At 40.0% G+C, this 20,736-nt stretch overlaps 3 protein-coding genes across 4 annotated transcripts in view; 2 read left to right on the top strand and 1 right to left on the bottom strand.

Moving 5' to 3' along the window:
* Nucleotides 1-20,736, bottom strand: part of LOC110065975 (winged helix repair factor 1-like) — a 162,502-nt gene that overhangs the window by 3,954 nt on the left and 137,812 nt on the right. The window contains exons 2-3 of one of the 2 annotated variants that reach the window (XM_089290249.1): nucleotides 3,188-3,355; nucleotides 2,663-2,814 (exon numbers count right to left, since the gene is read on the bottom strand). In XM_089290249.1, the coding sequence (XP_089146375.1) occupies nucleotides 2,663-2,814; nucleotides 3,188-3,314 (279 nt within the window). In that variant the 5' untranslated portion in view covers nucleotides 3,315-3,355. Of the gene's footprint in view, nucleotides 1-2,662; nucleotides 2,815-3,187; nucleotides 3,385-20,736 lie in introns of those variants that run through there. The other variant, XM_020773158.2, reaches the window with a different exon arrangement.
* Nucleotides 3,448-15,388, top strand: LOC110065973 (uncharacterized). The gene is made up of 8 exons (XM_089290241.1): nucleotides 3,448-5,523; nucleotides 5,860-5,966; nucleotides 6,965-7,101; nucleotides 7,685-7,818; nucleotides 8,600-8,697; nucleotides 9,393-9,525; nucleotides 11,497-11,667; nucleotides 13,403-15,388. Exons 1-8 carry the CDS (start codon nucleotides 3,704-3,706, stop codon nucleotides 13,659-13,661), a joined length of 2,859 nt encoding a protein of 952 aa, XP_089146367.1. The 5' UTR covers nucleotides 3,448-3,703; the 3' UTR covers nucleotides 13,662-15,388.
* Nucleotides 15,473-18,201, top strand: LOC110065947 (uncharacterized). Its single transcript, XM_089290254.1, has 4 exons — nucleotides 15,473-15,989; nucleotides 16,384-16,523; nucleotides 17,482-17,610; nucleotides 17,971-18,201. The coding sequence occupies exons 1-4, from the start codon at nucleotides 15,893-15,895 to the stop codon at nucleotides 18,040-18,042; spliced, it is 438 nt and encodes a 145-aa protein (XP_089146380.1). The 5' UTR covers nucleotides 15,473-15,892; the 3' UTR covers nucleotides 18,043-18,201.

The raw sequence follows: 20,736 nt of genomic DNA, 5'->3' as shown, positions 1-20,736 counted from the left end.
ATATTTGTATTCTTGGTACTGGACTGGAACTAGCTTGCAACTGAGGCTAATGCAGGGAGTCTTTTCAAATGTAAATGACATTTGTCGCATTCTAATGATATTCCCCCGCATAAGCCTCTATTGCAAGCTAGTTCCAGTCCAATATCGCGAATACGAATATGGCCTACTGAATGTAATCTTCAGGAAGTAAGGATTTACACTAATTGTGATATTTGTGAATTCTCCCGGATTGTACTTACCTAAAGGCTTATGCAATTTGCAGAAAATTTTCAAATATCACTGGTAGTGTGAATCCCTAATTGCACTGGTACTCATATGATTATCTTACATATAAGAGTCAAGCTCAGTCTAATGAGTAAAACTTGATGCAATCACTGTGAATCGTTCTGGCTACTCATTTATAACATGTACTGTCATGTACATTGCACATTGTACACGGCAGCTGTTAAAAATGCTGTAAGCTTCTAGTAAATGTATTTAATTAATGTTACATACACTGTAATATATACGTGAACATGTACAGCTCCATGCCAATTTAATCCAAGTCAAATTTGAAACATCCCTGGACAGATCATTGATGAGAGTGCAGATCAGTGACAAGAGTTCCACACAGTACCACAGCTAAGCATGAACAGCTGATCAATCATATGGTTATTTATATGGTCTTATAGCGCCATTTGGGTCCCCCCTCCCCTTTGGTACTCTCAAAAATATGTTTCTTACTAAACCTGCCATTAAGCAGGGCAGTCAAAAGGGCCGTGATCCGTAACACCTGCTGCAGCTAAGTATGTTTGATGGGCCCTTGCTGTCACAGGTGAACTGGACTACAGTAGATACAATTCACTCAATAGGTAACAAATTTGTTACAGGTGTGAAGATCAAGGCTACAGAAGAGTCAAAAGTTCATGACAGCTCTTAATAAGTGTATGGACACATCCTGGAAACAGAGGAAAATGCTTCACAAACTTGTCTTCATGACTGACTGATTTTAAGGGTTGGGATTTTTCAATAATTAGAAATAGCATGACTGCGTTCATTTTTGAACCTCTCACTATGAACATCTGTGTAATACATACAACTCTTTGTAGTTCACGTGATCCCAGAGAAATCAAAATGACATAATTTTTAGCTCTAAAATAAGGACACCTGTGTAATATGGACAATTAGCTCTGCCCCTTCCACGATCACATTTAAGGTCACCGTATACCTTCAGGGGTGTCTCACGTCCAAGCGATGTAGCGCGTCCGGTTTAAGCTGTAGATACCTAAACCCCTATATCAAATTAAAGCTTATAGAGCTGGCTATCAAACCATACCCAACATTTTGAAATAAAATGAACTGCCGATTTTTTCACGGCCACTAAATGCGAGCATCCTAATCACCTTTTGGAAGCTACAAGTCAAAGCGAATTTTGTTTTTCGCCAATTTATTTTTTTCCTCGGTTTCAGGACAAAAAGCGCTAAAAAAGTGTGTCTGCGTTTTGCCACATTCAATTGCAGTAAAAAGTTACAGAACATTTTCAAAAGAGGATTTAAAAAATGTGAAGTGATTGTACAAAAATTGCTCTCGGAGAAAAAATATTTCGAAATAAACAATTCGCAGACATGTTTTTGCTTTTTATATGTTAATCTAGCTACTGTCCAAATTTGAGGGCAATCAAACAAATCCCCTTTGAGTTGTAACTCTTTAAAGTGTCTGCTTCAAGCGAAAAAATTTATTCGAGAAAACAGCGCTAAGAAAAATCTCTTACTTCGCAAACAAACTCCGCCCACAAACACCTTCAACTGGTTTCTCAGATCACTGAGCCAATCAGCGCTTGGAAAATTTACTACCATTAACTCGCGATGAAATTTACGCGTGAATCTCGAAAAAACCCTTGTGTTTTGCAATGCGCTCAAGGCGGAGAGATAATTTTTCTGTAGCTCGGTTTTTCTTGAAGCTGGTCTGGCAAAATGGGGAAGACGTAGAAGGATACGAACGCTAGAGTGGCTGGGCGACGAGAACAAACTGAACAAAAGAAAGCGCGGCGGAGCAAATGTGCATGGATAATATTCCAATGGATCTCAATGAGTTGGACGATTCATCGGTATCGGACTCAACAAAAGAGTCAATGTAAACGTCGCTGTTATAGCTGTCGAGTTCCCAAATTTTTACAGAATCTTTCTCTACTCTTGACTCGATCTTTTTGCCCGCTTGATACGATAGCTATAGCTTCATCCGCGAGGCCAACTTTCGCTTCTTCACTCATTGATGTGTTTTCATTCGTTCTTCGCTTTTTCGAACTGGTAAACAGAGTTTTCCGTGGTCCATGTTTACTTATAACTTAATAGAATTACATCTAATACGAAAAATGCTTGGATCTGAGTAGCCAGCCAATTCGTGGTATCCATATATTCCTGCGAAAGTAGTCTCGGTTGATTGCGTACACGTTATAGGGCTGTCAATCAAGTGGGAACTTTTACTTCCGGCCGTAATGTAAAACCTCCATTTCTCCGCCAATATTGAGTTTTTTTCAATTTTGTTTTCAGAAATTAGAGATTACTCTTCGACCATTACTTTGAACCAAAAATCCAAATTTGAAGAAAATTGCCGATCTGAAGGTACATGTATACTGTAACCTTAAAGAGGCTTAGAGGTACATTACTTGTGCGATAAAACTTACCAACTGTCTGTCAACCAGTGTTTTGTCTTTCACCACACAATATATCTGATGCTTGAGGATAATAGCTGGAATTTTCCCTTCAAACTTGCTCAGTGGAACAACTGACTTCAGGAATAATATGGCAGCTTTTGTATCACTTGGTGCTTCAAAGTCTATACATGTACGCATGGATGACAAGGAGAAAGGGGAAATTAATTGCAACTGAACAGCTGCAAGAGGTCTTATTGTTTCCAACGCTAATTAGAGTTTTGTTTTTTGCTAAAGGTGAAACAAGGAAATCTTTAATTTGCTTCAATTATGTTAAGCTTAATTACAGTCGGTAGATGTTGCTGCTAGTTCAATCCATGAAGTGGTCTGTGGCTTATCATGGAATATGCTATACAGTGAAAACTGTTAAATTACTGACTCGACATGTTGATTAAGAAGTTATACATATTTCTGCGCCAATTGAAGGTAACTGTTTATATCTTTATCTGGGAAACTCCACGTACAATTAAAACTGGAAAGAAATAAAAGTAAACCCACCAAAATGGCCGTCTCCGTCCGGCGAAATGGAGGTATCTCCGTCACTTGAGTCTGGTACAGGGCGCTTATTAGAAGTGAAGTTCTCTGGAAAACCATCCGCATCTAACCGCGAACGTTTGGAAGTCATGAATCTCACTAACACAACCAAGTTCGATTACTTTTTTTCAGCGCACACTAAGCGATGGCTGCCATCTTGAATCATTGAGTTCTTTTTCCCAGTCTCTCTCCTATACTAGCTAACACCGCTGGTTGGAGGCAGTGCGGGCATCTCGATGGGTAATCCTTTGCAGCAGCAGACATTAGAAGCGATATTTTCAGACAATACGAATCGCTCGGCGTAGAAAAACGTACGTAACCCTAAGCCTTCCTTTCTTCCTCGTTAATTCTGCTCTCATTAAGTTGCAGTTAGAGAGAATGACCGCCACGCCTGAAGTCCTATGCAAATTTTCAGGTTGAACGCTTTGGTGCCATAGTATAGAAGAAAAAAACAGGTCTTTGAAGAATTATTAATCATTCATGGGTAAAGTCTTACTCTTCCTTCAAAAGGATACCTTTCTTGACGGAGCAATGGTTAGAGATTTGTTTGTCTTACTGTGTTTGTTGTTGGTAGCTCATATAGTTAGATCTTCGCCTGATCCTTCTACAACAGGAAAATCGCACAAAGGAAGAGAAGTGAAACATGATTCAAGCCACGATGAACGAGTTAACTTGCGCGGTCACAAAAAGCAAACACGGATCAAGGTCGGTCACGAGAGACCTTTACATGTATCAAAAGGACAATCCAAGGAAAATGACAACTTTGTGAACCTTGAACATGTTTTATTCGATCGCGCACAACTCAAGGAGTACGTCCTTGATTATCTACGAAAACATCACGGTTACGATCAAGCTGGAAAAACAATAACAGACGACGATGAGGAATCGATCAGTCGAAAAACTGAGAAACAATCTGAGAGGTATCACCATGACAGGTTAGAATCGCAGATATCTAGCAGCAATGGAAAACACAAGCACTTTCATGATCGTGTGAACAAGAATCACAGAAAGGATGAGACACTGAGTTCAGATCATTCTACGCACAAGCGGCGAAAGCTCACTTCAAAACAAAAGAGCCACCATCAAACACCTAGTCGAAATCACCTTGATAAACATCAGCGATCCGAAAAACTTGCGTTGCCAATTTATTACAATGTGAAAGAAGAGGGTTCAAAGAGGACTTACATTTGGTCTCAGCCATTGTCTTCTGATCATAGAGCAAAGAAAAGAAAATTCAAAAAAGGAGAAAAGCATTCAGGTCGAAAAAAGAAAATTAACACTAAACGAGATGCAGGAATAAAAAGTAATGTCAAGACACATCAAAAGGCAAGGAAGTACGGAAATAAGGATGCAAACAAATTGTCGTCTATGCGTGAATTTTCTTACTCCCGTCAGCATGGAGAATCAAAATACAAGAAAGACACAGGCCATAAGAAACACACAGCAAAGTATACTGATAAGGCAAAGCACAAAGATAATGGAGCCGATCACAAGGCTAATGGTAGAACTCATAGAAAATCTAACAAGCGAGATTTCATAGCTGTAGTCCCACCAAAGGCTTTGAGGATCGAAGGTTTTGATGTGGAGCCAGTTCGTCCTCATTCATCTCAGTATAACAAAAGGAAAAAGGCTATAAAACACACGCATGTTCATGCAAAAAAGAACGAATTGCACAAAAATTCCGAGGACCGGAGAGTCGGAAGTCACAATAAGGCATCGAAATCACATAGACACGAACACGATGGAGCGCGAAAAACATCGCAGCCAAAGAAAACTGAAAGAAAAAGTAAGGTCCTGCCAAGAACATCCAGAAATAACAGAAAAAAGGTTTCAGCGCATGAGAGCTCCAGGGAACAGAAAGCTGCAAGAAAGAGTTCTGTTAGGTCAGCACATTATAAGAGTCATCCTCACAAACATAAACACCACGATCGTGGGTATAAAAAGTCGACCGTGGATAAAAAGGAAAAGTCAACAGCTCGCAGAAGAAAGAAAAAGTTAAGGCTTAAGGACTCGCAGAAGTTTTCTCCTTCGTGGAAATCGCTGAACAAAAGAGCGATTCCTTCTTGGTACGACGATGCCAAGTTTGGAATATTTGTTCACTGGGGAGTCTATTCTGTGCCCAGTTTTGACAGTGAATGGTTTTGGTACAAATGGAAGGGAAGACAACTGCAGCAATACTTAAACTACACCGGAAAGAACTTTCCTCCGGGATTCAGCTATAACGAGTTTGCTCCAATGTTCAAAGCAGAGTTCTTTGATGCTAAACAGTGGGCAAAACTTGTGGCTAGATCTGGGGCAAGGTAAGCATGTTAAGGTAGTTAAATCCTTCTATATGTTCGACGTAGTAGTGAAAGGCCCTTGTCGGCTTAACATCTCTTATGTCTATGAGAATGATTGCGAAGAAGATTAACTGTTTGTTCACCAAAAATATAGAACAAATTATACATTGCCAAAAGGCAAGGAAAAAATATCTTCCCCTCTCTCCTCCTATCTTCTTTTTTCATCTCTTTAATCTTCCTCTCCTCTCAGTTCTCATGGATATCTCAGTTATCTCTCGATTCTCTATTCTCCTCTTTTCTAGCTTGTATCAGTTAATTATTCTGTAAATTACTCTGATTTCAATATGACTGCTTTAGGTACTTTGTATTCACAAGCAAACACCACGAGGGATTTACAAACTGGAATTCAAGTGTGGCTTGGAATTGGAATTCAGTTGACATCGGGCCTCACAGAAACATTGTTGGTGAGAACTATTTTCAGACATAACTTACGTGTACATGGCTGACCCGTAAAGTTAGCCCGCGTAACAAGCGGGCCGCTCGAAAGAGCTCTTTCGTTCTTTTCGCTCTCGCCCCATTTTTCGCGCGACCCGAATGCGAAAAATTAACCCCGATTTCGTTTGATTTCGTTTCGTTCGTACGGGAACGCTTGCTACCCAGGCTACCATTAAGTTAAACTAATTCCAAGATTCGAGCATGATTCCGCCACAAACAGTTTTCTACTGGGGACTAAGCTTTACAAATGTCCGTGTAGTGCTTGGATCGACGGGTATATCTTTGTGCACAAAAATTGTAAACCATGCAGACAAGAAGAGCCTAAAATTGGTAAAAACGGGAAGTGGTATTTGCCTATTTTTACACAGGGAAAATGGAATTTGGGTCACTAAGACTGGAAATCACCAACAAAAAAGTGGCCATGGCACTGACATTTGGGCAAAAACTAGTCTGGGAAATGGATTTTGCGCAGAATTTGGCTAACAAATGAGAACCCCCTCTCCTTCAGGGCCGGGGTCTCGGACCAGACCATATGCACTGATCATGATCATCTCTAGATCTACAGCGCAATAGATATGGAATGGTTTTTCAGGTTGAATCTGAGACCCGTCTTGATCTCCAATGATCTTTTGTTTTTTTGCTACCGAATGATGGGAATGTCACGTGATATGCGGACTGACTGTCGGGAATTGTGTGAATAACGTGTACTATACAGGCTCTCTTCGCAGCTTTTATTCAAGTTGTCACGCCTGATGACCGAAATAACGTTTGTCCTTGCCGTGAGAACCGAATAAGCCTTATCCGTGTGACAAGGCAAATACATGCAACGGCGGCGGAAGACATCGAGACCAATAGATATAAAGCCTAAAGTGGTTCAGAGAGGGGAAGGGCGGGAAGGGGGTGAGCCAAATGAAAATTATTGATTGATAAATCTGATATGCGGACTTCTGATTGACTCATTCATTAGATGAACTTGCAAGAGCGTTTCGCAGTCTCAGTGATCCAGAAGTGAGATTTGGTTTGTACTACTCTTTGTTTGAGTGGTTTAACCCTCATTACTTAAAAGACAAAGCCAATGGATTTAAAACCGATGAATATATTCAGGTACGTGAATTTTATTGCACACATTCAAAGCACACGTAGCGATTGCTCGCAGTCCAGCTCATTCCATCGGAAAACTCTTTAGATTTGCCAGTTTAAAAATGATTCTTGATACACATCTCATTCTACATTAATTCGAATCAGCAGATCAGAATGCGTTTTGTTCAAGATATTACTAGAATACAAAAACAAGGGTGGAGGTTTCAGTGATCAATCAGTCAATTCACACGTGGATTACTCGCAGTCTAGATCTTTCTAATTTCAGCAGAAAACTGTTGGGATTTGCCAATATAAAAATGATTCAAAGATAGACAGCTCCAAATGCATTCTACATTAATCCTAATCAGTAAATCAGAACACATTTTGCTGAAGATCCGGCCTTCGAGATATTAGTTAAATAAAAATCCAAGGTGGGAGTTTGAAAGATCACTCCAAAGAAAGCTGTGATATGAAAAAATGAACATCAAAGTTCATGGTGTGCATGTTATGTAAAATCACGGGAGTTTTTTCAGTAATGAGTACAAATGTTTAAGGCTGGGACTGGAAGGATCATATAATCAGCAGTTGTGTTGTGTTTCTTCCTCAGGCTGTAGTGAAGCCACAGCTATATGACCTTGTTAATACGTACAAACCTGATTACCTGTGGACAGATGGAGACTGGGAAGCCGAAGCGTCGTACTGGAAGAGTGAAGAATTTCTAACGTGGCTATTTAATAAAAGGTATCTGTTAAAAGGTTGTCCTACAGGTGCGTGAAAGGTGAACGTGCAACGGCCTAAATATCAAATGGGTAGTAGAAGTTCAACGTTATATGATCGACGTTCACGGTTTTTTAGCGCGATGAAAAAGTTCTGCATGAGTTGTTCCTACCAAGGAAAGAAAACGTCAAGAGATGTTTCGCGTATTCTGTTAGGTCTGTAAATTAGCATTTTTTAAAACTCCTGCCCCTTGCACTCCGCCGCGATCCTGTCAAACACACAAAGCGACGACAAAATGCATCATCAAAGAATTGGTCAAAGGATCATGAAATCGATCTATTTCTTGTGTTTGATCAAGTCAAGTAAGCGAAACGACGTCAGAATGGATCATCAAAGAATTGGTAAAGGGATCATTAAATCGATTTAGAAAGATATGACTGAAACAAAATTGAACTTGTATGTAGTAATGTTATTGTAAACAGTTATGCGTTTTTGTCATGAGCCCCTGGCTCGCCACAACCCATATTTACGACTTAAAATAAAGTTACCTTACCTTACCTTACCTTACCTTACCTTACCTTACCTTACCTTACAAAACCTGCACTTTGATTGGCTCCGCCATTGGGAAAGATGGCACTATCTTTCCCGAGTGGGATTACCCTCGCAGATGACGGCTGTCCAGGCGTCGTTGAATTGTTTTGGCTTATTTGGGTTTTTATGGACCCCAACTGCGTCCGATTTGGCATAGCTTTACATATGGATATACAGTTTAACAATAAACTATGATTGCATGTTGTGTTCACAGCCCTGTGAAGGACAACGTGGTAATTAATGACAGATGGGGGCGGGGCTGTCGATGTCATCATGGCGGTGTCTATACTGGACAGGATAGGTACAACCCAGGTCAGTAGGTGCGACCCTAAAACACGCCAAACACACCTTATTGACAAAGCCAGAACAATGGAGCCGCCAGGAAGAAATAGAATTTGCGAGTCTCGCTTTTTACCAATTTGCAATCATTATTAATATCTCATATTTTTGAACTTTTATGTAAACTATCATCTAAGGTAAAAACTCATTTTTTTTTTCTTCTAGCTCTTAAAGAAGGCTTTTTTTTTTCAAACCGTAATGTTGGGCAAACGTATTTTAGATTTAATCTATTTTTGTTTTTGATTTCTGTCTTATATATTTATATGTGTTGTATATATTTATATGAATTCTATGTTTTTCTGGCACCTCTGTAAAATTAATGTTTCCGAGAGTTAAAATTAAAATTAAATTGAACAGCTGAATTGAATTCTTAATCCTCTCTCCCTGCCGGAAGGATCAGTTTATTAATTATTTAGCGAAATCATTCCTTTGTGGCTGAAAACGTATTAATTCGTCATAAACTCACGATGGACTCAGTCACGGGTGTCACAGAAAACTATGTCTACAAAATTAATATTTTTGTTCGCAAAGCGTGCTGGACATGACATTATAACACGGTCAGATTGTTATCATAGATCCTTTAGCTTGTCAGAATTAAAACAAGTCGTTAAAACAAACTTGGAATGTTTGGAATTTATCTAACATTGAAGCATTGATTGGCATTGTAGGTAAACTTCAGAAGATGAAGTGGGAGAACGCCATGACGGTAGACCGACATTCCTGGGGATTTCGTCGAGAAGCAAATCTTAAAGACTACCTTAAAATTGAAGAACTGATTAAACAACTGACCAGTACTGTGAGGTAAAAACAAACATAAGCTTCCAGAGTAGATCTTAAAATGATTTTCAAGTGTCGCAAGACCAAAACTTAGGTACACTCCAGTCTGCCAATCACAAGCAATGACCACAGACAATACAGTTAACAAAGCAACATGAGACATTTAACAAACCAGCTAGGTGGCTCGAGTTCGCGAGCGAAGGAGTCACGATTGGTCGTTTTACTTCATAATCGTTGAGAAATCTACCGCAGGAAAAAAGATGGTGGCTGTACATTTTACCACAATACCTTGCGAGCCTAACACAGCCTCCATGGCACAAAGAAAGCCAAATCTTTACAATATTTGTTCCTGTACTGAGGACTTTGTGTAGCTTAGGTTTGAAGATTTCTGTACGTTTTCATGAGCGTTGTTAAGGTTTTCTTGCGCTACGAACTATGGGTAAATGTACCAGTCGCCATCTCTTTTCCTATGGATGATTGGCGCGAGTCTTTTAGGCCCCGTCCACACGTATTCGGATATTTTTGAATCCGCAACTTTTTCTTTCCGGATACGACTTCCGTCCACACGCATTCGGCGAATTCAGCAGCGAATCCGGATATTTTTAAATCCGCTCTCCAGAGTGGAAAAAATAAACTCGCAACGAATCCGATAACGAGTGGACGGCGAATCCGGATATTTTCGAATCCGACGACGTAGCAAAATCGTGTCCAGTCTCTTACCGAACAATAAACCAACATGGCGGCACAACGCGTAGGCCTAGTTTCTCTAGAGTGAATCCGGATACCATCGGATGCGTGTGGACGGGCGAATTCGATTCAAATACGCTACGTGTGGACGGGGAAAGTTTTGAATCCGAAAAGAAAAAGTTGAGGATTCAAAAATATCCGCATACGTGTAGACGGGGCCTTAGACTGATCACTTTGCGACACCCAGGCGACAACTGCTAAATTAACATACTTTTGGTCGGTTTCAGTCACTGGGCCGGTATGAAGCTCTATCGACGACGCAGTTCCTTCAAAACAAAGTTTGTTATGTAGAAGTTCGTACAGACGCGTAAAGAGGATCTTAACGCTTTCTTAATTGCATCTTTTTGGACTTGTAAATTTGAAATTTTACGCTAGGCGCTGTGTAGACAGCAACCACCAAATTGTAGAAGGTCTCAATATAATAGTGTAGAAAGCTATAGAAGCACTGAAGAGATGATAGCAAATTGCTTATAAAGAAATAAGAAATATTAAATTTGGGGAAGATTATAACGCCATTCCAAGCCCTCCCTCAGGTAGCTGTGTCTAAGATATACCATTTAATTTTCCTGACGTCTTAAGGCTGGTTTTCACCTGGGACGGATTCGTAGTCGGAGTCGTAATCAGTAGCGTAGAGTGTTTCGATCTAATGAAAATCAAACCGACGGAGTAGGAAGCAGAACACCCATTCCGCTTATGGCCCCGTCGCTTACGATCCAGTGAAAACTAGATGGTCGGAGTCGGAAGCAGAAGCGGATGAATAAACCAATCACAATGTTCGATTCCAGGCCTTGAGATTGGTTGGTTCTTCCGCTTCTGCTTCCGACTCCGACAATTTAGTTTTCACTGGATCATAAGCGACGGAGTCGTAAACGGGATCGGAAAGAGTGGAAACGTTTTGATCCTTCAGACTTTCGCCGAGCTTATGACTCCGCTTACGACAGCGATTTTTGATTCTCACTAGGTCGTAAGCTCTCTTACGATCCCGACTACGAATTCGACTACGACTCGGTCGCTAGCTAGCTATAGTGAAAACCAGCCTTTAGAGAAAAAGACAAGACAAGTTGTGTTGTTCTGACAAGTTTGAAGTCGTGCAAGTATCTCACGATTTTCGCCCCTAAAGCCATCCATTTATTTTGGTTACATCATCGGCAAAACGGTTGTCGTTTTAAAACAACCAACCTACCTGACTTTAATTTAGAGACGAGAAGGGTAGCTCACAGGTTTCAATTTACTGTCTTTTCTCGGCAGCTGTGGTGGTAACTTGCTGATGAATATTGGCCCAGCCTCAGACGGTACAATTGCACCGATATTCCAAGAACGTCTCACTCAGATGGGAGATTGGCTGAAAGTGAACGGTGACGCTATTTATGGAACCAGGCCGTGGAGAGCTCAGAACGATTCAATCAGTGGAAAAGTGTGGTGCGTTATTAAGAACTCCATGCACATTACTGATTAAAAATTTGCGTTGTCTTATTATCACGTTTATGCAAGACAGTGAAGACAATGGTAGAAGCAGTGTACACTAAGTTTGTTGTTGAAGAGTAGACGGTCTAGATGTGGGAGGTGGAAATCCAGCACCTGAGCGGGAGGGAGCCCTGAGGGAAGGGGATTTCTAAGGTAATGGGAAAAATTTGAATAAAACGTACCAGAGAAAAACCCCAATGAGGCCGGAATCACTAAGGATTCGATGGAAGAGAAACAGGTATGCCAAGACTTGGCGTTGAAGTGCCGAGGCATTAAAATTGTTCGGCGCATTGAAGAACAAGACGAAAAATAAATATTCAACAGTAAAGGAAGAGGTAGATAGTCCTCATTTCTCCAATAGTGCATGGTTATTGCAACAGCCGTAAAAGGTTCATTCCTCACTAATGCCTGCCCCATACTGAGAGCTTAAAATCCACGACAGCAATGGCAACGGCAACGTCGCTAAACAAAAGGTTTAATGAGAGAACAATGGCTGTGCACGTGCGTTATAATTCTTAACACATTTCTTTGTCGTCCTCCGCAGAACAACAATGTGAAATGACCAAATTCTGCCTTGTCTGGAAAACGTGAACTACGACAGTTAATTTTTTAAATTTTTATTTTCGAATGTATCGATGTATCCTAGATTCAGCTTCGTGATAGTTGTGACAGTGATAAACAAAGTAAATGACTTTATAGTACCGCAATATTCGTAGGTAAGATATAAATTCATTTTTTAATTATATATCTCCATCAAAATTCAATATTGCTGACAGAACTATTTTTTATTAATTTTTGCAAACTGTCCAAATTTAAAATAAATTGGATAGTTTTTGCTCGAACGTTTAGTTTAGCTTTGAACAAACTGTCCAATTTGAGAAAAATCTGGATACTTTTCATCAATCAATGAAATGTCAAGATAATTAAAAGAACCGAGTATTGGCCAATCAGGTTGCAGCTATTATCACTGCCATCAAACGTCACCGAGCGATTTTAGCTCGCTAAGTTTTCTTATGTCAATGGCGGAATTTCCCGACTTTTCTCTCCACGTTTTTGACGTCTAAACTTTCAAATGGAGTCTTTGGCTAGGTTTCCAGAAATAGATGCTACTGATTTACTCGAGATGAGGGAGAATAATCAGAACAACAACACTCAAAGAAGCAAAAAACCTGTGTTAAAGTGTTTGACCTGTGACGTGCTGTGCAAAGCGAATGGAGGAATACTGTACTTTAGAGGATAAAATATTTGCCTTGTTCATCTGTTTTTGAATCCTATATAATTAATAGGTAATAGGACTACATGCTTGTCCAATTTGAAATAATTGGATTCAAAAAATTCCTCGGACTGCCAAATTGGACTCGGCCAACGGCCTCGTCCAATTTTGGCTGTCCTCAGAATTTTATTCATCCAATTATTTCCAAATTGGACAGCATGTAGTCCTATTACATATGCTAATCGACGTTGTCTTCGGCGTTGCCGTCGTGATTTCGTAAGCTCCCTATTACTTTCAGAAGTATCTCTGCTTAATTGCCGGAAAATCGTCTTACTTCGTTTAAACGGATGATTTGAAATTACCGTGAAAATTCAATTTCCCTTTAAATTACAACTCATCAGCCACCTTGATCGCGCAAAAAAAAAAAAGCCTTGGTTTCCATGACTTTATTACATCCATAATCTCTGCATTTTACAGGTACACATCTAAGGACAACCATGTGTTCGCCATCGCCCTCAAGTGGCCACGATCAGGAAGACTGGTGCTCGGTGATCCTACTCCCACGAGCAAAACACTTGTTAGGATGTTGGGCGCGAAAAAGGATCTCAAATGGAGTCATGGATCACAACATAAAGGCGCAAAGCAGCGTGGGATAGTAATTCATGTTCCAGCTATTCCTGTTTCGGAACTTCCTTGTCTGTGGGCGTGGGTGTTTAAGTTGTCACACCTAAAGTGATTTCTCGTCGTCAAAAGCCGTCACCGACCAGGTCTGCTTAATTTGCATGTGAGGTTGCCGGAATATGTAACGTTTGCATGCGGCTGATAATGATAAAATGATCGGGACATTTAGTGGAGGTTGGAGCAGAGAAAGTTGGCCTATCTGTACTGTACTAAGCACGACAGAGACTTGGACTCATCCCCCCGTCCCCCCAAAAGTTGTCTGTTGCGGGCTTCTTTCCGACCGGATTTAGTCGCCTCGTTATAAAAGAATTGTCTGGCTCAAGCTTTCGGTTGTGGGTCTGTAGTCCTACTTTTCAAAATGTAATTTTTCGTTCATGTCTTACTTTGTAAGTCTTGAGATAGTAAACTGTAAAATCCTACTTTAAAGGCCCTCTGTTATAAGCCCCCCCCGGAAATAAGCCCATCTATTTGCTAACAAAGGTATTATTCCGGATAGAAGCCCCCCCCCCCGGATATAACCCCTCCAGATATAAGCCCATCTAATGTATCAGTGCGTTCCTTTAGCGTGTCTTTACAAACATCAAAATTTTTATTCGAAAGTTGTAGGCATAAACAAATGGCTGTGGAGTGTAGAACAATAATTATAACTATACCAAAGAAAGAATTCAAAACAAATATTCATGCATATATGACACCGCTATGAGTTTTGCTCCTCTGTTCATTTACAACACAAATGTTCAACGACAATGTTTTGGAGTACGATGACAAAGCAAACAGCCAGCTACAATCCGGCAGTCTTCCATGCACGCAGATTTTTTGTAGCCTCCCGACAATAAACTCTGAGCCTTCCGTATTCTTTTCCTCACTTGCGCTTTGTGTTCATTGCTCCCGTAAATGTAATACTCGCATGGTAATTCAATTCCACCTCTAATAACCAAGTGACCTCCGCTGCCTTCCTTGGTTCACGCTAATTTCACGTCGTTCCGAGACATTTTTTTTACTCCGCTTATAACCCCCCCCCCCCCTGATATAATCCTCCCCCGTTTATAAGCTCACCCAAAACCCCTTATGAAGTTATACAAGCCCAGAGCTTTAAAGTAGGATTTTAAGGTAGTTTAAGTCTATGCATGCATATACAGAGCATTTTCGACTGCATTACGAAGGATCTGTTTCTCATATCATATTAATTTACCAAGTGTCATATCCCAAGCCAAGTCTCTCAGAATCCCTAGCCGGCTCAGTGCTTATAGGCTTTATGTGTAATAACAGCTGGACTTCTTGCGTTCTAAAAGTACAAACATGTACTGTAAAGGGATCTTTGTGTCTGCAGAATAAACCTTGTGGCTTCTATGTTTGCCAGAAGGGACTGTGTTTACATCTTGCACAAAAGAAAAATATCCCGTTTCATGAAGATTTTTTTTATCTTTACTGCTTTCAATCGCAAAATTAAATGTTTTATGTTTAAGGGCGACTTCAAGCAAAAAGACATTTTGTGGTTTGAATTGTGGTACGCATGGCCCTGTCAAATTAAGAAGTGTTTTTAATTAACTAAACTTGTTTATCTCAAGAAGGAAACTGAAGTTAACTGAGGAAAACGAGGCAGGTGATGGAAGGGGAGGTTACAAAGGTTTTAGGCGTTCAAATACTGCTGTAAAGACTTTTTTGTATCCACCAAGTAAACTTGTTTTTTCCCTCCACGTACAAAAACAAAATATACCCTTTACGTAGAGATATCTTTGTTTGCAGTACTTTGTTTAAATAAAAATTTTTTTTTTGCCCAAAGGATAGTAAGCAATTTTATTATGTTAGTTTACGTGGTTTTGTGGTCCCGAAAAAAAGAGTGCAAAAAGTTTACATAACTCACTAGAGTTACTGTTATTTGAACTCTGACAATGTATTTGTATTGAGCACTTTACATCTACAAAAACGTAACCAAGGTGATAACGTGACCAAAGTCACTTTGGGTCTTCTCCAAGAGAGGAAAATCTGAAAATACTCAAGATATTGTCAAATGTGCGTTCTTTTGAAAAGGAAAGTCGACTTAAGTGCAACAATGCGAGGAAACGTGCGTGCAGTAAGTAAATAAACCCTCACTATTGATATCAGCTGAGAAAACTGTTTACCTTTTGCCCGCTGCTTAGGAAGCAAACCAGGCCTTAACAAAGACTTCGTCGTTCTCCGATTTGTCAATTTAGATGCAATCCCAATCTCACAGGCTTATAAAAAGGGCGGGCATGAGCTGTGCTAATCATATTTCTTTGCGAACCAGCAAAGACAGTGCCCAAAATGAACTCTCTAATACTGGTCCTGTTTCTTGGAGCTACCGCCGCTTTCGCCGAGACCCATGTTAAAAATGATCCACCCCATAAAGCGCCCCCGCCCAGTCTTGGTAAGCTTGAATAGTTTGCTTTATATATGTGTTTCGTTCCCAACTTGTGGTAGCAAATTCTAAGGAAAATTCTACTATGAACAGTGTGATTTACCCACTTGTTTTCTTAAATTTTTCGATGAAGATTCAGTCGTCTCCATTGAGTTTATTGATGGTTGATAGTCTTTTAAAGGAGTCTTAAGCCTTGGAAAATTTTTCGAAATGCTTCTAAAATCGTCCGTTTTAATCCACCAGACAGCCTTGCCAATTAGCTTGTTAATCAAGACGTTTAGTGATGTTCTAATATTCAGTTAACTGGTAGGAACATAATCTCACAGTGACACCCTAGTTGTCAGGCAGATTAGTCCGGAGATCAAGATAGAAACTAAGTTTGTGAAAATAATGAGAGTTACACCATTAACCTTCTTTTTGCAGAAAAAGTGCAAGGAAAAATGCATGAAGCCAACGAAGCCGGGCGAACTAGCTGACGAGGAAAACGATCCTCGAGCTCACCGTGATAATCATCATCCTTCTTTACCGCCTAAAGTGGTAAGTTCAGCTTGCTTCGTAGCTGTTTTCTATTTTCACTCGTTCGTCCCAAATTACCCGATAAAGAAGGGGGGACGCCTATATGAAAAGATCGGAAATGCTCGTTGTCTCCCTTTGGGATTTAGATCAAGTATTTTGGTCTCGCTTAGAGTTTTCAGGGGAAAAAGCACCACTATTTCACCATTAAAGTCATCAACTTTCTGACCACCATACCCGACCATTCTACATGGAAGTTCCCCTCTTTGAAACAAATTGTTTCATGTTGTAAAGTTAAATAGATTCTCAAGGTAGCAATTTTTTTTTCAGTTTTTAGGAGTGTTTCAATGCTCACAATCACAATACTTTATTTAAGAGCTAAATAATATGTTAAAAAGAGAAAAAAATAACTCTTGAAATGGAAATCATGAGGTTAGCCCTATACGTCACAATTCCCACGAATAAAAAGCGTAAATGACGTGTACAATCTAAGAGCTATTTACAAGCAATAATAAAATGTAATATCAATTAGTTTGCAGGTTAAAAATTGTAGAACATATTTGCATACTAAACTAAGAAGTATTCCGTTTGCAATTGAATGGAATTATCTTGGAAACTTTTACCGATGTTTGTAAATTTAGCTCGATTACAATCCGCCAGAATGAAAACCAATCAACTTGTCAATGTAGTATGGCTAATTTCCCAAATCTATAAACAGACATATTCATATCCGGGCATCATGATAAAGACTAAGTTCATGAAAATAATGATGGTTTATTATTTTTTATGCTTTCTTTTGTAGAAAAAGTGTATGAAGGAGTGCCTCAAAGCACATAAGCCATATCAAAGATTTTGCTAAATCTAAATCCCGTTGAAGAACAGTCAGTCACTTACAAACTGGCTCCCATTCATCCGGGAAACAAGATGGACTAAGGTCATGAAAACCATGAAGGTTACTCCGTTATTATGCTTTCTTTTGCAGCGAAAGTGTATCCATGACTGCCTCGAGGAACATAAACCATCAAAACCGCCACCGCCACCAACAGAGTCGGGCAAGGTAGCTGACGAGGAAAACGATCCACGCCGCGCTCGTTCTTCTGGCCCTCTCATGGTAAGCCTAGTTTGCTTCATAACTACTTTATATTTTTACTCATTCGTCCCAAACTACCGCATGATGTGATGTTAAAGAAATTCTCATGCGAACAAAGTTTAACATTATCAAACACTTTTATGTATTCTTGAATTTCCGGGAACGTTTTGCTGCTGGCAATTCAAGTTTTAGCGATTGTCATTTGAAATTGTTTTGTGACATTGCACTAAAGCGGTGTGATGATTTTCCCAAGATTCAGCTTCCTTCGAGAAAAATTAACCCAAAGTTGCACCCGAGTTACCAGACAGATTGTTCGGGGCATCAAAATGGAAACGAAATTCGTAAAATAGATGAGGTTTTATATTCTGCTTTCTTTTTCAGTACGACGATTGTGTACCCAGGTCTGTAGTGTGCTCGGCAAGTTTACCGGAACTTATGGCGCTTTGTCAGTGAGGGCCAGATGCCTGAAGCGCCTTAAGTCCAGCGGTAGACCATTCACCAGGCAACCTCGTCCCACGATCATATCTCAATTCATGACCGCATAATTCAGGCATGTGTAGTTGTTGTAGGGGATCAACTACAAAGACAGGAAAATAAAGCATTGAAAAAGTATCCAACTTGTGTATTTAATGAGCTATATGCCATGTATCTCCTAGCTAAGGATTCAGCTTATATAGTGAAATAAGTGCCTGCTATTTTAAAGAAATTCGTCTCGAAAGAAGCCCAAAACTTGACTTTGAAGGCCGCCATTTGGAAACTGTTCGTGGCAGCCAGGTCCTGATTATGTGAAATTAATCATTCTGTCCGACTTGAAACTGGCGGGAAGCAGAAAAAAGCTGCAACTGACTTGGCATTCTTCACAAGGTCAGCAAAATGTAGTTTTTCCAAGCGATTATGCACTTTACTATCTTCACTGCTATCCCTTTCAGAGTTTGGAGCATGTTTGGCTCACAATAATTGAAACGTCGATAAATAGAATTTCAGGCGATCAAGAAAACAGGCTTGGATTTTCAGGATTTAATGGCAACAGTAGTTTTACAATAATCTGAAGCTGTGATAACAGAAAATTCCAATTACAACTACAGTCTTATTGAAACACAAATTCGATTGAAAACAAAACGAAACGAAATATGGTAAAATAGTCGACTTACATTTGTCCAAGCGTATCCTCGTTAACATTGGCATTCGTAAGTAGAAATAAAAGCTTAAAAAATCCATAGTAAACATTGGATGGCTTCTCACATTCTCCTTTGTCAAAGAACTGAAACTCTATAGCTTAGCACGAGGTCTTGCAACTGTCTCTTGGTAATTATTCAAACGCTTCTTGGTCGCCGGAACAATAATACGGCTCAAGAGCAGCCATAACCCAGAGTGGTAGTTAAAAGAATTGTCGAAAGCCATTTGGACAAAATCCCTTGGATGAAATGACGTCACGAAAAGGCGGCCTGGCTGCTGAGGGTGACCTTCTCCTTTAATCAATTTCTGGACAGGTTTCCCAAGGATCGGTAACTTGGACGTCTCCTTTTCAGCTCGTGATTACAATAGCAAGTACAGTGGAAGCCTGCCTCACGGCCACCTCGTCATTACGGCCACTTAATTCTGGTCCGAACAACAGCTCAGTCAGCCATTTTCATATTAAAAGAACCCCTTTAATACGGCCACCCCGTTAATACGGCCAAATTGTTGTGGTTCGTTGGTGACTGGATTAACGGAGTTCCACTGTATTGAGCTGCGGTGGGTGATCAGATTATGCAAATGATATGCAAATAACCAGTCAATCAGTCACTTGTAAAGTTCCGGTGTTGATTTATCCTGTCACTGGGTTATTGACGAGTGATGGCTTAGATAGGGGTGATCAGATTATACAAATAAACACGACTTTCCTCGCAGACTGAGACTCCAACAAAACTCACGCACAGTGAAGCCGAATATTCCAGTCGGCCTGATTCTCAGTGATATTGAAGACTCACGATTTTTAATAGTAACACGAAATAGCTACTTTTTCTTTTTCCTGAATTCCTTATAAAATTTTAACAACAGATCGATTCACCCAGGAGAAGGTCGAATACCCTGCACACTGATCGTTTGAGGGATGCCCTAGCGTAACCTCTAAGCTCTAGGGATTTTGAGAGACTTGGCTTGGGTTATGCCACCTGATAGATTAATATGATATGAGAAACAGATCCCCCGTAATGCAGTCGAAAATGCTCTGTTTAAAAAAATAGATTCCATGTTGCCGTGCGTCTGTTGAGTAATAGATTACAGATGACGTCAAAATGTGGTAAGAACAAAGAAGTGGCACACGAGGCGATGGCCCGGAGTGTGTCACTGATGTTCTTACCACATTTTGACGTCTTCTGTGATCTATTACTGAACAGACGCACGGCAACATGGAATCTATTTGTTTTATATAATAACGAAACCAACTACTACAGATAAAGCTTTTTTTATTTCAAAATCTTTCAACATAACTCGAAAGCCGGCCTTTGCCCACTTTGGCGAACACGAAAAAAGCCATTTGACGTTATCTATTGTTTATACAAAATGAAGCAATTTGATTGGTTGCTATGGGTAGCAAAAAATTGTGATTGGTCCAGGAAAATCGCGCCACTGTCAAACTTGACTCGAGCGTCGCTTCTTGTGGAACGAAAACTTACAGTGAAAGCAGAATTGAGCTACGAAATCTACAAATCTTAAAGAAAAAGCTGGAAAAGCCAAGTCAGTATTTTTCATCAGAGTAGCCCTTTGAACCGAAAAGCTTGGACGTTGCCTTGAATATTGCCGGAGTTGAAAAATACGCTCGGAAAACTTGCGGTTGCGGTCAATTTGGAGGCCATTCGATTCGAATTTTTAATGAAAGGAGCTTTAGTGACGGCGGAAATTTGTGTCCTCTGTGGTTGGTGATTCTCAAATCAGTTTGAAATAGTGTCGGAGATACCTTTGAGCAGCGATACAGTTGGCCGTGAGCTGTAGTGAACTATACTTGGCTCGCTGCTGTGCCCTGAAACGAACTGGAACATTTGCATCGGAAAGCAAGGTTATGTGTTTAGTTTAACTGATTTTAAGAAGTGATGTTTTGTTGTGTCATTCCTGACATCAATCACTGTTTTAACAATTACTTTGAGACTGAGAAAAGTTGAATTTTTA

The sequence above is a fragment of the Orbicella faveolata genome, unplaced genomic scaffold (assembly GCF_042242905.1).
Source record: "Orbicella faveolata isolate gen_17 unplaced genomic scaffold, um_ofav_v1 contig_2, whole genome shotgun sequence".
Lineage (NCBI taxonomy): Eukaryota > Metazoa > Cnidaria > Anthozoa > Scleractinia > Merulinidae > Orbicella > Orbicella faveolata.
This window is presented reverse-complemented; position numbering and strand designations above follow the sequence as displayed.

Coding starts and splice junctions, on each gene's coding strand:
- LOC110065973 (XM_089290241.1), top strand. CDS start 3,704: ATGGGTAAAGTCTTACTCTTCCTTCAAAAGGATACCTTTCTTGACGGA. Junction 5,524..5,859: donor GTGGCTAGATCTGGGGCAAG/GTAAGCATGTTA, acceptor TGACTGCTTTAG/GTACTTTGTATTCACAAGCA. Junction 9,526..11,496: donor CAACTGACCAGTACTGTGAG/GTAAAAACAAAC, acceptor TTTTCTCGGCAG/CTGTGGTGGTAACTTGCTGA.
- LOC110065947 (XM_089290254.1), top strand. CDS start 15,893: ATGAACTCTCTAATACTGGTCCTGTTTCTTGGAGCTACCGCCGCTTTC. Junction 15,990..16,383: donor CCATAAAGCGCCCCCGCCCA/GTCTTGGTAAGC, acceptor AAATAATGAGAG/TTACACCATTAACCTTCTTT. Junction 17,611..17,970: donor GTTCTTCTGGCCCTCTCATG/GTAAGCCTAGTT, acceptor TTTCTTTTTCAG/TACGACGATTGTGTACCCAG.